Source organism: Miscanthus floridulus, chromosome 3, assembly GCF_019320115.1.
Source record: "Miscanthus floridulus cultivar M001 chromosome 3, ASM1932011v1, whole genome shotgun sequence".
NCBI classification, from domain to species: Eukaryota; Viridiplantae; Streptophyta; class Magnoliopsida; order Poales; family Poaceae; genus Miscanthus; species Miscanthus floridulus.
In genome coordinates, this window is record NC_089582.1 from 144,987,680 (window position 1) to 145,002,287 (window position 14,608).

Sequence of the window (14,608 nt, forward strand, 5' to 3'; positions counted from 1 at the left end):
GCGAGACGGAGCCCGCGGCCTCGAGGCCGGGCGAGACGAAGCCCGTGACCTTGGGGTCGGGCGGGACCTTTTAATACGTCTCGAGCCATCCGAGGAAGTCAGCGTTGGCGTTAACTTTCTTGCTTTGGGTATTCCTAATATCGATACTTGACAACAAGTTATCGAGTTTTGAAGAACTCTTATAGGTCCAGCATCAAAGCAAAAATTGACATTAACCAAGCAATGCGACAATGTTTATACTTGGACATACTCTTATGCATCGGAGAAGCCTCCGCAAGACCGCAGCAAGAGAAACGAGAGACGAGAAGATTCTGTATTAAGGCTCAAGAGAAGGCTTCTCCTGTGCTATGCTAAGACTGAGAGTAATACATCATCACTGGACATGCATTTTACTGCTTATTGCTACTTGCTAGAATTTTACCCGTGCGTTATAACTATTATGTGAGAACAATTATGTATGAATGAGTAACATATATATGCATGAAAGTAGTGTCGTTATCAAGAATCAACTCAACTAGAAACGCCATTTAACTTTATGATGATCGCTTTGTTACATCATCAAATATTTATTATTAATTTAATACTCCCTCCGTACTAAAAAATAGAGTTGTTTTGGAAAAGGCTTGGGTCAAATATTGGGAATATAAGTCATGCATAACTTTTAAGTTGTTGAGTTTGGAAATGCGAAAGCCATATAAATAGATTTGTTTTGAAAAATACTTTTATAAAATATACATATATCGTTTTTTGATAAATATTTTTATAAAAACAAGGAGTCAAAGTAATACTTTGGAGACCGTGTCGTTGTCTAAAACGATTTTATTATTTAGTATGGAGTGGGTATATATAAGACAGTAGACACGTATATGCCGTGCGGCCGCACGTGTCTATCTCCTTTAATTTTTGTTCGTTCACTCATCGACGACATCACTCTTCACGATGGGATCACAATCACCTCGAGAGATACGTACACCGGCCGTGCATGAGTGCATGACCCATCTACGCCTTCTCTGTTGCCTCCTGCTACTGCTGGCGTAACATATGCTGTGTTGTGTTGTTGCCCGCCTGTTGTCATGTGCGGCTCCTAGCTATGCTAGGAACAGGGACCATCACGATCTACCATGATAACTCCACTGCGGCATGCAAACGACTCTTAGGCAGCATACAGTACACATTTTTGTCGTCCTAAGACCTTTTAGTTATTATATATTCTCTCCGTTCTAAATTATAAATTATTTTAATTTTTTTAAAAATCAAAGCATCTCTAGTCTGTACCACCAAGGAATCAAAGGAAAGATGAATTTTTAGCATCTCGTCCCGTGTAATTTTCAAATTATTGATTGGTATACAATAATCCATCCATTAATTAATATAATAAGAAACATACCGCATAGCGGCACACGAGTCGATCTAAATTATGATTTTGTAAATTTGACTACTCCCTGCAAGGCTTTCTCAATCTATTGGCCTCGTTCGCTTGTCTTAAAGTTCGGCTTGTTCGGCTTGTTTTTTCAGCCGGAACAGTGTTTTTCTCTCACAACAATTCAGCCGAAACAGTGTTTTTCAGCCAGTTTCAGCCAAAGTTCAGACCAGCGAACGGGGCCATTATTCATGATAAGTTGCAATTGGGAGTGTTTAGGGAAATGGAAAATTGGGCCGGACACGTCATTGGTATTATTATTAGGAGAATTAATTTATGTATATAAATAAGGGAATTGCTATTAAACAGGCGCCTGATTTCTTCCTAAAGTTCAGGCGACGTGTGATGGCCAACAGTAACAGGCTTTCTTCTTCCTTTCGTCAGCTTAGCAGCAAAGTAGTAGATCGTGTCCTCAACTCGTCGCCTGAGAGCTCAGGCAACTGAACTCTAGGAGATGTGTATAAATAAATAAATAAAAACACCTCAGCTAGGTAGCTAGCTATACTAACTACTAGCTCCGATCCAATCCGATCCTCCTGACATACTACTACGTAGAATCAAAGCGTAGAGGAGCTGGTTCCACGCGTCCGGCACGCCGGGCAGGCACCAGTGGCTGCAGTCCGCCGCCCTCATCACCTGCTCCTGCTGCGCCTGCACCCCCGCCGGCGACGGGAGGCGGACGACGTTGTACACCGACGGGTGGCCGTCTCGCCGCTGCGCCGTCATCAGGGTCACGTTCAGGACATGCATCACCGGCCGCCGCCGCTTCTTCTGCTTCGCCGCCGCTGCCGCTTCAATAAAAGCCGGGCTCGGGTTCAGCAGGCCCGGCCACCGGTGCAGCGCGATCCTGGACGTGTTCTGCTCCGGCACCGTCTCCCTGCCACACCAGCCTCCACTGCCGTTGGAAGCCCTGCATATATGCACCACCACCGGCCGGCACCAGGCACCATCTACAAGCTAAGTAGGAGTAGGAAGCAAGCAAGCAAGCAATGCAATGCAATGCAAGCTGCTCGATCGATCACCGTATGTAACGTAATGTACTGTACCTGCTTACATGTGCCGGTGAGTATGTTCGGAGGACGACCAGTGTTTTTGTGGTGTTTACTTCCTTCTGGACCCATTTCTGCAGCGTCTTCAGCGCCCTTTGGTAGGCGTCCTCCACGCTCATGTTCAGCCGCACCGTCTTGCCGTCCTGGAAGTAGCATCCTCTTCATATATTTCACCACACGTACAGTACGTACGTCAGTACAGGAGAAACAAATTAACAACGGGTCTGCTCCCTCAGAAGTCCCCACCTTCTCTTAGAAAAACAAAATTCCCCAATACGCACTCGCTTCGCTTCCTCTCCGCCTCACATCACGCAGCGCCCCCATCCCGCGCCGCGTCTAGCACTGCGTGCGCACGCTCCACATCGTTGCGCCCCATCCCACGCAGCGAGGTGCCCCTTCCCCGCTCCTATGTGTCGTGCTCTGTGCCCCGTAGTTGAGCGCCATGCCCCGTCCCCCGCCGTGTCCAGGTGCTGCCGACGCCGTCATTCCTTGCCAGAAGGTCGTGGCCGCTTCGATGTCGGCGCCGCTGCGACGCTCGTCCTCAGTTCGCGACATCAGAGATCCAGAGTGGCCAGACCAGGCCAGGTGTAAGCGCAGCTGGCCGCTGTCATGCCGTGCCACCATCCTCGGTTGCCAGCTGGCCGGAACCGGCCGGTCCCCGCTCTGTTTTGCGTCGTCCGGAAGAAGGGTGAAAAACACATGTTGCAAGTGTATGTTTCAAGTGTTTTATATGCATATTGCAATTTGTTTCACATGGATGTTGCATAAGTAGATTGGTGTGTTACTTATGTTGCAATGGTTGTGCACGTATGTTGCAAGCTTCCGTTCTCAATGTTTCATCTGTTTTTTCCGATGCGTGTTGTAAGTGTGTTTATCAGGATATTGCATATGTTTCATTTGGATGTTGTATATAATTTGCAATGGCTTTTTCAAGCGTTTTTCAGGTCTTTTTACAAATGTTTCAGACATATGTTGCAAGTGTTTCAACTGTTTCGAACTTATGTTGCAAACGTTTCATTTGAATGTTTGAAAAGTAGATCGGGTGTTGCATCTCCCTCCTCGCCTTCTGCTACCTCATCTTAGTGTCTCCTCCTCTTCTCGATGTTGGTGATGTTCGGGTGGTGTGGGCCCGCATGGGGGCGGGCTATTGACCGTAGGACGTCAGCCTAGTTAGCAATGGCCATTTTCTAAAACTATTTTCATATAAACTAAACTTGTCTTGCTCCTTCTATGCTCTATTTATAAAAGTATTTCACTTTGTTCTTCAAGATCAATGAAGGAGTTCAAGATTCTACTTCGAGAGTTGAAGTTGTTTGACGAGATGAAGATCTCAACGTGAAGCCGTCAATAAGAATCATTCCTGTCAAGACCGAAGATTTTCAAGACCGTTCTATCCTATGCCCTTTATAGGAAGTTTTTTAGCCTAGGCGCTTTTAGGTCAGTAATGATAATAAGTTGTATGCTAGTGTGCTTTCCATTAAGGACCCTATCATGTTAGTGTGCATTTAAGCGGTTGTTTGATTTGTTGTTATGAACTTGAGTGATTTGTTTTTTTTAATGAGTGTAGCTTCAGCAAATCTCGGGACGAGATTCCTGTTAAGGGGTAGTCTGTCACACCCCAAAATTTTAATTTTGGGTTGTGAATAGAAAACACTAAATAAAATAAATGATTTTATATGTTTTCTAAAAATTTACAAGATTTATTTAGTTGTTGACAATTTAAAGTGTAAAAATATGTTTTTTCCAAAATTTTTAGAATTTAATTTCATATGTTCGTTTGCACTCATGCCTTTGCATTAAACTTTATTGGGTGAAAAATGGATTTAGAAATCCGATTAGGACGCTAATAGGTTTTTGTTCTATTTATAAAGTAAAAAAATGCTTCAAAGTATAGTTTAAATTATTTCAAAATTTTTATTTAAATATTTTTGAAATCACAAATAATATTAAAAACAAGTTTTATAGTTTTGCAAACCAAGTTCATGCATTGTATCGTCTCTTCCTTGGCCCTTTAATCTCCTTCTCTACTAAATGTGCAAGTCACTTTTTTCCCCTGGACCTCTTTTTCCTTGCACGTCATTTAATCCCAAGCATGCATGTACCACCAGCAAATAAGCCAGCCAAGTCTTCTTGTCACGCATGCGCCGCGGATCACCATTATTGCCTTCCTCTTTGAGCGTTACCTCTCCTCCTGTTGCATGCCATGACCGCTTAATAAAGTATTTTTTTTCTAGTGGATCAATAAAACTCCACCGATGCCCAGTTGTCCACAAACAAGCACAACTGATTGCTTCATTTATCTTCTATCAGTTTCCACCCCACAAAATATGAATCGCATGTAGTTGCAAGTGGCAACGGAAGCTCCACCATCAACCGGGATTAACATCACATGCTGGCTGCTAACCTCTCTCTCCCTATAAATAGAGCAGCACACTTTGGGTCACCCATGCTCACACAGAATCTCGGCACCTCCTCATACCCCGTCTCTCCCTACAGAAGCAATTCCATCGTCATCGTTACTTCGTACTCGCCGCGCTGCCGCTGTGTGCTGGTGAGGTTTCCTCTTGCTCGTCCATATCAAGAATGGTTGTTGCAGTCTATAATTTTTTTTGTTTGTTTGTTAAGAATTACATAGTACAACGCAGACATCCACAATATGTACTCATGCTCACTCCTATAAATACACGTATGTAAACCCTACTCCTATGAGCACCTCCGAAGGACTAAGCTGGCAGATCTCGAGATTCACGAAGTCACCACTGACGTCTCGCTGTCGACGGGGACGTCGCCTACCACTAAAAGCATAGCGCCGTTAAATCCTAAAATAAATTCGAGAAAATACAAGTATCCGCGTAAGTTGAGAATTTGAATCCGGTTGGACAGGTTTTAGCACGAGAAACATAACCAGACCGATTCCTTTTATTCTTTCGTGATTCTTGTGCAGGAAATCTCCGGACTTAAAGCCGCCTTTGGTACTCTGGACCTCTCCTCACTGCGGGAGAGGCAAAATTCTCCGAGTGTCGCTGGCTTCCCCGAGTGCCAAAAATCGGGCACTTGGGAAAGAGAATCTTCCCCGAGTGTTGCACTCGGGGAAGAATTGCACTCGGGGAAGAGAGGCTTTCCCGAGTGCCGCAGAGATCCTGGCACTCGGTAAAGAGCAGCACTCAGCAAAGGCCCTCTTCCCCGAGTGCAACACTCGGGGAAGATCGGCACTCGGCAAAGAAACCTGTTACTTGACGGTCCACCCCACCCACGCCGTTAAAACTTAAAAAAAAAAATTCTTCCCCGAGTGCCTTCCCTGACACTCGGGGAAGAGGCCCTTTCCCGAGTGCCAGAACAGGGCACTCGGGGAAGAGGCTGCCTTCCCCGAGTGCCAGCGAAGGCACTCGGGGAAGAATTTTTGTTTTTTTTTGTTTTTTTTTGCCTCATTTTTTTGTGAGGCCTTCCCACATTATTTAAAACTCCCTGTTAAAATTTAGGACAATTTTGACTTTTTTTTTTGTTATATTTCGTTAGTTTTTTTCGTTTCGTTGAATTTTTTTGCATACTTCGAATTTGAACTGCATGTGTATGAAATAATGGAATTTGGTGATTCAAAAAATTATATTAATGATATTTGGTGTATGTTGAGGCCTTATCCAGGAACTCGCATGAAATGTCGAGCATCTTGTTGACGTAACATGACGAATAACTTGCGGGAAAAGTGTTTTTAAATTATATAAAATCCGAACGAAGTCCAAAAATCACAAAACTTGTCTGGACGTCGTGTTATCGCATGTAGAGGCTATGATAAAAAATCGAGAAGGTTTCGAGCAAGTTGCGACGTCAGATGCCTAAAACCCAGACATCTCCGCATGCCTATACAAGTGATCAATGCGAAGATGTCTGGGTTTTAGGCATCTGACGTCGCAACTTGCTCGAAACCTTCTCATTTTTTTATCATAGCCTCTACATGCGATAACACGACGCCCAGACAAGTTTTGTGATTTTCGGACTTCGTTCGAATTTTATATAATTTAAATACACTTTTCCCGCAAGTTATTCGTCATGTTACGTCAACAAGATGCTCGACATTTCATGTGAGTTCCTGGATAAAGCCTCAACATACACCAAATATCATTAATATAATTTTTTGAATCACCAAATTCTATTATTTCACGCACCTGCAATTCAAATTCGAAGTATGCAAAAAAAATTCAACGAAACGAAAAAACTAACGAAATATAAAAAAAAAGTCAAAATTGTCCCAAATTTGAAAAGGGAGTTTTAAATAATGTGGGAAAGCCTCACAAAAAAATTAGGTAGAAAAAACAAAAAAACAAAATTTCTTTCCGTGCCAGGACACTCGGGGAAGACTTAAAAAAAAAAAGGCCCCTTATCTAAACCTAACCGGCCACCCACCCGGCCACCCCACATCCGCACGCCGCCCGCCAGCCCGTACGCGCTACCCCGCCGCCGCCAGCCCCCTCCGCCGCCTGAGTTTTTCATCTTCGCGATTCCGGCCAGGAGGCTGCTTGGCTCGGCGTCGCCCTCGGCCAGGATGCTACGCGGCCGTGGCCAGGAGGCCGCGCACCACCGGCGAGGATCTCGCCCGCCCTGGCCACGCCCCCGACCAGGAGGTCACCCGCACCGGCGTCGCCCCCGGCCAGGATCTCGTCCGCGCCATGGGGGGCGCGCCGACGGCCGACGCAGTCGCGGGTGGAGGGCGCTGTCCGCGGTCGCGACTTCACCGTCTTCGCGGGTGCGGGCATGCAGCCGCTCGGTAAAACCAGCCGGAGCAAGGCAAGGACGGCCCGGCGCCCTGCGTCCGCAGGCGGCGGCCAGCCCCGCGTGGCCCCCTCCCACCGGCGGCGGCGGCGGCTCCCTGCTGCTGCGTAGCGCGCATCTACGAGGCGGGGTGGTGCAGGAACAGACGGCACGACGGCCCAGCGCCGCCACTGCCACCATGGATGCCGGTCACGATGAGCTGTCCTACCACTTGAGGCAAGAGGTCAGGTTCCCTCCGATGCACCCTACCCCTTTGCATCTCCCTCCCTGACAATGATAGCTTAGTTCCTCTAACCTACTTGCTCCTAATTGAGTTGATTCAGTTCGAAATTGATTGCTTAGGATATAAAAAAAGGGGAGAAGAATGACGCTTTCTACAATCAAGATGCCCTCCATCCGGCCATCCCCGACACCTCGTCCCTATTGATTGCAGCGGCTATCAAGTTGGTATATATGATATCTGATAACTGTTCGTGGAGCATTTTTCTCTATTGTCTAGCGAAAGTCTTATTAATTTTATTTGTGAAATCTTTGGAGTAATCTATCCTTGAAATTGAACTATATTAGTGCACCCTTTTTTCAGATGTGATCTGGTGATTTCCAAGTTCCTCTTGTGTAACCACTACTGGACCAAGGTAATCTGGGTTTTCTTTAATTCTTTATTCCCTTTCAATGGCTGTGTATGCAAATTCTAATGCTCTTCATGTATATGAGCAAGGTCTGCTTCGTATATAAGAAAATATAAAGCAGCACACAGTAGAAGATATTCTTGAAGATCTGTCGAACTTGTGCTTCATCTTGAATTTATGTTGCCAATTCCCTGGTTGGAAACAAAACTAATACTGTTGGACATTCTAATTAGTACTAATTAGTGCTGGGTCATATTATTTTGGAATCTTCTTCTTCCCTGATTTAGAGTTGCGATACCAAGTACTTTCCGGTAATTTAGGGGGGGGGGGGGTATTCTGATTGTTTGATCTGTATGACCTCTTTACAATTTAAGTTCCTTGGCTGATCCATTTAGAGCAGTTATGAGTGGACTCATAGTGTTATCATCTTGGTAAGTTCTTTCTCCCTCAGTCCTTCACTTCACTCTATTACCAATTTTATTTGGCTCACTATAATGGATCAGTAAACATTTGCATGGTAGCGCATTTATACCCTAAATAAAGTCTTCTATGTACATGTTAGTATATGTGTACAATAGTATACTCATCCTTCACTCTGTGGGTCAGTCAGATTTGAAGTCCGCTGCTTTATCTACTTGGAAAATCAGTTGGACTGGATCTTAAAACAGAGCAATTAGTAAGTCTGGTTGCCCTGTCTAAAGACCATTACTGCTAAAGACAGGAAGGATGTAGTAGATGACAGCTGCTGCAAGGTTGTTAAGCTTATCTTGGTATTTTTTACTGCTCTAAATCAGTATACACTGGTTACGTGTTTTATGAATACTACTAGAGCATTTTTTTTATTTGTAATACGTCTCAACTTGTTTCTGCAGTTCTCAACATTATAATTCTTGGTTGCAGTGATTTCTGTTCTTATAGAAAGCAGGTGAACCTAATTTCTCTTTTACATACTAGATATCCCATATAACTAATAACAAATTTCCTTGTTCGGCGGCACACGGTTCTCTCTCACACACAAATGTTTTATATTGTATAATTCATTATTGTGAGAATTTTTCTGGAAATTGGTAATCTAGATCCTATTTTCATCCTTACTTGAAGCACATATGCACACAACTGAATCAGTTCTGTTCACATTTGGAAGGCTTAAGACAGTAGCTGAATATTGTGGAATACTGAAGATATGATTTTTCATTTGAGAGGGGCGGGACCAGGTTAGGGAGGGGTTTCAGTGAATCAGACCACTTGTAAACTATTTACATCTGTATAGCAACTATTCACATCCGAAGGGCCAGTATTTTCCTTTGGCATTCTTTAAGATCTTGTATGCAATTATGAATTAAGATGACACATTATAGAACAATGAATGCATTAGTATAAATAATCGCATATCTGCTGTGGTGATTTTTTTTAAGACTGGTGGCATGTGAATCAGAAGATGGTAACAGTCTAGGAGAATCGCATATCTGTTCATGAATCCTCTCTTTTTTGCAGCATCAATCGGGGGCGGCGTCGAACCATGTCGAAGGGTCACCGGCATCGCACGTCGGGCCATCCCCACCTGGACCGTCGCCGGGATCGCACGCTGGGGCGTCCCACCCCTCACAGTCGCCGTGAGCCGCCTTCGGAGTCGTTTTTATGTATTGAACTTGTGAACTTGGAATAGTGTATACTTTTGAACATGTGGTTTGTAATATATTGTGGATTTCGGACAAATTTGGTCGTTTGTGATATATAAATGTGGTTTGTGACATATTGGTGTTGATTTGTGGTTTGTGATATATATATATATATATATATATATATATATATATATATATGCTTTGTTGTTTACATGGAAAAGCAAAAAAACAAAAAAAAAAGAATTTTAGAGGTGGCTTCCCCGAGTGCCTGTGCTGTGGCACTCGGGAAAGAGGGATTTTAAAAAAAAAACAAATTTCTTTGCCGAGTGCCTGAGCTGCGGCACTCGGCAAAGAGTATTTAAAAAAAATTCAAAAATCTTTCCCGAGTGTTGCACTCGGGGAAGAAAATAAAAAAAACGGCGTCGGCCGTCGGCCAACGGCGTCAAGTCTTCCTCGAGTGTCAGCACGGCACTCGGCAAAGTCTTCCTCGAGTGCACGATTTTCGACACTCGGAGAAGGCGCCTTTCCCGTGGAAGGATTAGCCGGAGGCTCTTCCCCTAGTGTTGCACTCGGGGAAGGCTTCTCCGAGTACAACTGGGCCTTCTCCGAGTGCAACTAGCACTCGGGGAAGCCAGCCGTTCCTGTAGTGCCTCACTGCTAGACATGTGCTGCTGATGTACCCTTTTGTTTCATCGTGTACCACGCTGCCGCAGTCTCCCTTTGCCTTGCCGACGATCATTTCACCAGCGAAAGTCACGCACAGGTGAGAAGCATATATGCCCATGTTCTCCTCTACGTTCATTCCTATCTATGGCCAGCAGTTATGGTGTTCGTCAGCAACATGATATAGCAACTATCAAAAGAATGCCGTTTGTCGTACACCAAACCTGCATAGCAAAGCTCCACCAGCAGCCCGTAAACTACCCAAGGAAAATTCCATGATCACGTTGTGCTTCCTGCATGATCTGCCACACAAATCCAAACTTGATACCTGATACATATATATGCTACTTGTTCATGTGTTGCCCTGTTAGCATCACATCATGCTGATGTCATAATTCATTTCCACCTTGTTACCCTTTCAATAATCTTTTTGGTCCATAAATTTCCCTACAAGAATCTGTCTTGACATTTTCCATATTTATCTCGCTGCTCATAGTCTATCCATAATACCCTTATCTGGTTTTATTTTATATCAAATTTCAATTCTTAATTTATTCTTTGAAACTTCAAAATATTATATCTTTTTAATGTAGCTCAGTTTTTAGTTGTTTTTGTGCTCGCGCGATCGTAGTAGCAAGACTTACACATTAGTAGCCTTGTTAGTTTGTTTTTCTCATGTTTGGTGTACTGTTTTTAGGTATATATATTTGTGATGCTTGTTTCCGTGATTGCTATCTCTCGAAGAAAAGATGTCCGAGCTTGATCGAGAAGAAACAATCTACTGTCTGGACAACTTTTTGGAGGCAAGTGTCCTTGATCATCTTGCACCTAATTTATTTTATTTTGAGTTAGAGTAGCTAGACCATTAGTTGTATGCAGAGTTTAAATTTGAATCCCATGTTAGGATTTACTAGAACTTGCTTTTATCACCCTTGAAACCCCTAGGCTAGATGGGTAGAATCATGCTTAGCCTTGCAGTCTTGGGTTGGAAAGGTTTAATAATAATTTTGACTAATGAGCTATGCAACTTTTATGTGGGTTGGTAACCCGTTGTTTGTAGTAACATGGTGAGTAGGTAAATCCGGCAGGATGGACCGTTTGGTTGAGGTTGGTTTATGCCATGGTATGGTGGCTGATGTTGGTGGATTGGGTTTGTGCTAGTATCCTGTCTGGATCCCAAGGACCGGTTCTCGAAGCCTGTAACCTGGCTTAACAGCTCAACCACGAGGTTTGGAATGGGATGGACCTGGCTAATTAATTAGTTTCTCCGAGTTATGCTACATCGGGTTTGTTTAGTGGCACAAGAGCAATCCCCTGGGGTCTTTGACTTATGTAGGGGGTAAACAGACTTGGAGGGGCTTTGTAAAGGCTTTGTAGTGAACCCTGCCGATCTACCTTGGAAGTGGGTCAAGAGGCTAGCTACCTCAGGCAAAAGGGCATCACGACTCGTTGTGAAAATATGCAACCTCTGCAGAGTGTAAAACTGATATATTAACTGTGCTCACGATCAAGAGCGGCTTGGATTTCTTCGAGATTAGATGGCTCTGGTTGGTTGGCTTGGATGGAATCCAAGTGTTGGTTGCTTGGATGGAATCCAAGTGTGGTTTGGCTCGGATGGGATCCGAGTGTGGTTCTGGTGGTTCTCCGAGGAGAAGGCGGATATAAAATAGTAAATAGGTGCTAAGGTTCCTAAGGTATAATAGGATGTGTCGCTTAAGTGCTTGAGTCAAACTTGGTAAGCCTTTCCTTGAGTTGGCCTCATGTCATATTTTCCTACACTTGTGGAGTACATTTCGATGTACTCACCCTTCTCTTTGTCCCCCTTGCTACCACACCCAGCTGTTTAGACTAGAAGACGGAGTCTTAGAAGACGATGTTTTTCCTGAAGACGGTGTCGTTGCTAGGCTGGTGTACCTCCGGTCGGCTGCCTGCGGGGATGGAGACCCTGTTTCGCTCGAACTCTAATGTAATTTTTGTTTGACCCTATGGTCATTTTGTAATATGTACGCTTTTTGTAATAAACGCTGCTATGTATCACTATTTTGTCGTTGCATGTATGATTAAACAGATCCTGACATACATGTGAGTGCACTTGGTTTTGTCTATGAAAACCGGGTGTGACAGCATGGGTAGGGTGAATCGTTCAAAGCGGCGCAAAATCTGAGCAAGCGAGGCGTGCAACACGGAGCAGACGCAGGGCGTGGGGAGCTGTGTCCTGAACGCTGGCCTAGGGCCAGACGTCACCCATTGTAATAAGTATGGACTTATGGTACGGTACTCACATTACCTGATAATAAGTAGGAGGTAATAGGTAATAGTCGAAACAAACTGGACCATTTATTTTTTAGATTTTATATAAATTAATTAAGTAAAAAAGTAATCTAGTAGAAAAAGAAAAGAAAAACTGCCAAACCCCCCAAATCTCGGAAGAAAAATAAAAGACGGTGGCTCTTCCCATCTCCGTTGGTGTGCCAGTAAAAGGAAACAAACAATATGTTCAAAAAAAAAAAAGGAAACAAACAACTTCCGAGTCCCCTAATCTCTCGGTATTATATTAATGATATGCAAAAGAAAAAGATCACTTGGTGCGCCAGAAAAAGGAAACAAATTAAACAGCTTCTGAATGCTCTAATTTAGGAATTATATTAATGACTAGCAAAATAATATAGATCACGCATGCATATGCAACAAAATAATATAGCATGCACCAATTTATAATAAAAACGATTTTTCTATATAAATCTTTCCTTATATGAGCTATTTTAAAATTAAATAAAATATATTAATCTATTATCTCTTCGGAAATAATAGATGATCTGAACCATATGATCTAATTAAATAAAACGGCTCATTGCTTATTGTTATTTAGGAGTACCAAAACAATAGGATGTAATAACTCAAACCCTAACCCCCTCTTCTTCCTAATCTGCCCCCACGTTAGGCCTTGCATGGATGACCATGTATTCATCTCAATTCACATGTGCTGAAATTGATTGGAGTGGATTTAAACTAAGTTTCATTCCAATCCACTCAAACACACGTGGATTAAAGTAGATACACGTGCATACAAACAAAGCCTTAGGCATTGTTTAGACGTAGTCGAATTCACATCAATCCAGATATGTTGAGCTGGATTAGGGTGAAATTATCCGATAACATCCAAACAAGGGCTTAATATATAAGTTCTTCCCGAACCTTTTTACTTCTCTTAATTAATCCTCTAGATTCTGTATTCTTCTTTCATCAGAGTGGATTATCGTCGCAGTGTGCAGTTTATTAGACCGTGACATTGAGAGAGAGAGAGAAGAGTTTAGGCCGTGACAGTACGGACTTACAATTCGTGTAGCCTCTCCTGGTTCCACCAGTGGCCCGTGTTGAACACCAAGATATCCGCGTCCTTCCACCGGGGAGCCCTGGGATCCATGGCGCCTAGCTGGAGCGTGGTGACGACGTGCTTCGGCGAGCGGCGCGGCGGGCGGCCGCGGCGAACCAGGTACGGCGACCGGTAGTGCTCCACTGTGCAGTTGTAGTCGCGGAACCTGAAGGAGAGGAAGCCCTTGTGCTTGGTGATGGGGCTCCCGTTCTCCTCGTATATGGCGCCGCCCTGCTTGCCATCGTCGTCGGCGACGGCCGAGGCGAGCATGCACAGCATGGACTCCCACTGGTTCCGCCCGATGGAGTCGCCCACGAACACCAGCCGCCGGTTCCGGAGGATCCCCAGCAGCCTCGCCGCGTCGAATCTGATATACATATACGTACTCCATATGATGAAGATCATGATCAAGGTAGTGAGAACGAGGACGAAGCCAGCGTGCGCACGGCTTCCAGGTGCAATAGATAGATATGCATGCACATGCTTGGGAGTTGGGAACCTTGGCAGCGCGCAGCGCCTCGGCCGCCATGCCCACTCGGCGTACTGGCCGTCCGGCCTGCCGTTCTCCCTGCACCGGAACCCCTCGTCGACGAACGGGCACTGCCCGGGGCCGTAGTGCCGCTCGGACTCGTCGGCGTCGCGCAGCACCCACTCCCCGTCCACGGACATGCCGCGGATCAGGTCGTCGTCCTCATCGCAGTATCTCCTGCCGTCGCCCGCCGCTCCGCGAACGGCGGCGCCGGTTGCCCTCATCACGAGCGCACCGGCCTCCCGATCCCGGTCGGCCGTGAGCGTGAGCGTGAGCCTCGCGTCGCCGCCGAGGCCCGAGGAAGCGGCGGCGATGAGCAGCGAGAGGGAGGAGAGGAGCACGCAGGTGGCCCACAGCGCGAGCTGCTGGTCTCCGCCGCCGGCCGCCTGCGGCAGCTTCGCCCTCCTCCGCGCGCTCGCCATCTCCATCGTCGCTTGCTAACAGCGGCGGCTGCGGCGGCTCCTCCTCGCTGCATGCGGCATGGCACGTGTAGTGCGAGAGCGCACCGAGTGAACAAGGCGGGCGAGCGGGGAGACGGCGGGGATCGCGTCTCTGT

The 14,608-nt window shown here is 45.3% G+C and overlaps 2 protein-coding genes across 2 annotated transcripts; one reads left to right on the top strand and one right to left on the bottom strand.

Moving 5' to 3' along the window:
- Positions 1-1,924: 1,924 nt before the first annotated feature.
- On the bottom strand, positions 1,925-14,204 carry LOC136544631 (protein trichome birefringence-like 11). Its single transcript, XM_066536722.1, has 4 exons — positions 14,023-14,204; positions 13,486-13,890; positions 2,467-2,628; positions 1,925-2,330 (listed from the first exon to the last, which is right to left on the bottom strand). Exons 1-4 carry the CDS (start codon positions 14,190-14,192, stop codon positions 1,925-1,927), a joined length of 1,143 nt encoding a protein of 380 aa, XP_066392819.1. The 5' UTR covers positions 14,193-14,204.
- LOC136547386 (uncharacterized) lies at positions 6,903-9,618 on the top strand. Its single transcript, XM_066539342.1, has 4 exons — positions 6,903-7,459; positions 7,579-7,679; positions 7,820-7,871; positions 9,360-9,618. Exons 1-4 carry the CDS (start codon positions 7,010-7,012, stop codon positions 9,480-9,482), a joined length of 726 nt encoding a protein of 241 aa, XP_066395439.1. The 5' UTR covers positions 6,903-7,009; the 3' UTR covers positions 9,483-9,618.
- Positions 14,205-14,608: the final 404 nt, after the last annotated feature.

What these genes read in the sequence shown, in the direction of transcription:
- LOC136547386 (XM_066539342.1), top strand. Translation starts at nt 7,010, where the DNA reads ATGCTACGCGGCCGTGGCCAGGAGGCCGCGCACCACCGGCGAGGATCT. An exon ending in CCTACCACTTGAGGCAAGAG is followed by an intron (nt 7,460 to 7,578) that starts GTCAGGTTCCCT and finishes TTGATTGCTTAG; the next exon opens with GATATAAAAAAAGGGGAGAA. An exon ending in GTAACCACTACTGGACCAAG is followed by an intron (nt 7,872 to 9,359) that starts GTAATCTGGGTT and finishes TCTTTTTTGCAG; the next exon opens with CATCAATCGGGGGCGGCGTC.
- LOC136544631 (XM_066536722.1), bottom strand. Translation starts at nt 14,192, where the DNA reads ATGTCCGTGGACGGGGAGTGGGTGCTGCGCGACGCCGACGAGTCCGAG. An exon ending in CAGGAGAGGCTACACGAATT is followed by an intron (nt 2,629 to 13,485) that starts GTAAGTCCGTAC and finishes AAATATATGAAG; the next exon opens with AGGATGCTACTTCCAGGACG. An exon ending in TCACCGGCACATGTAAGCAG is followed by an intron (nt 2,331 to 2,466) that starts GTACAGTACATT and finishes GCATATATGCAG; the next exon opens with GGCTTCCAACGGCAGTGGAG.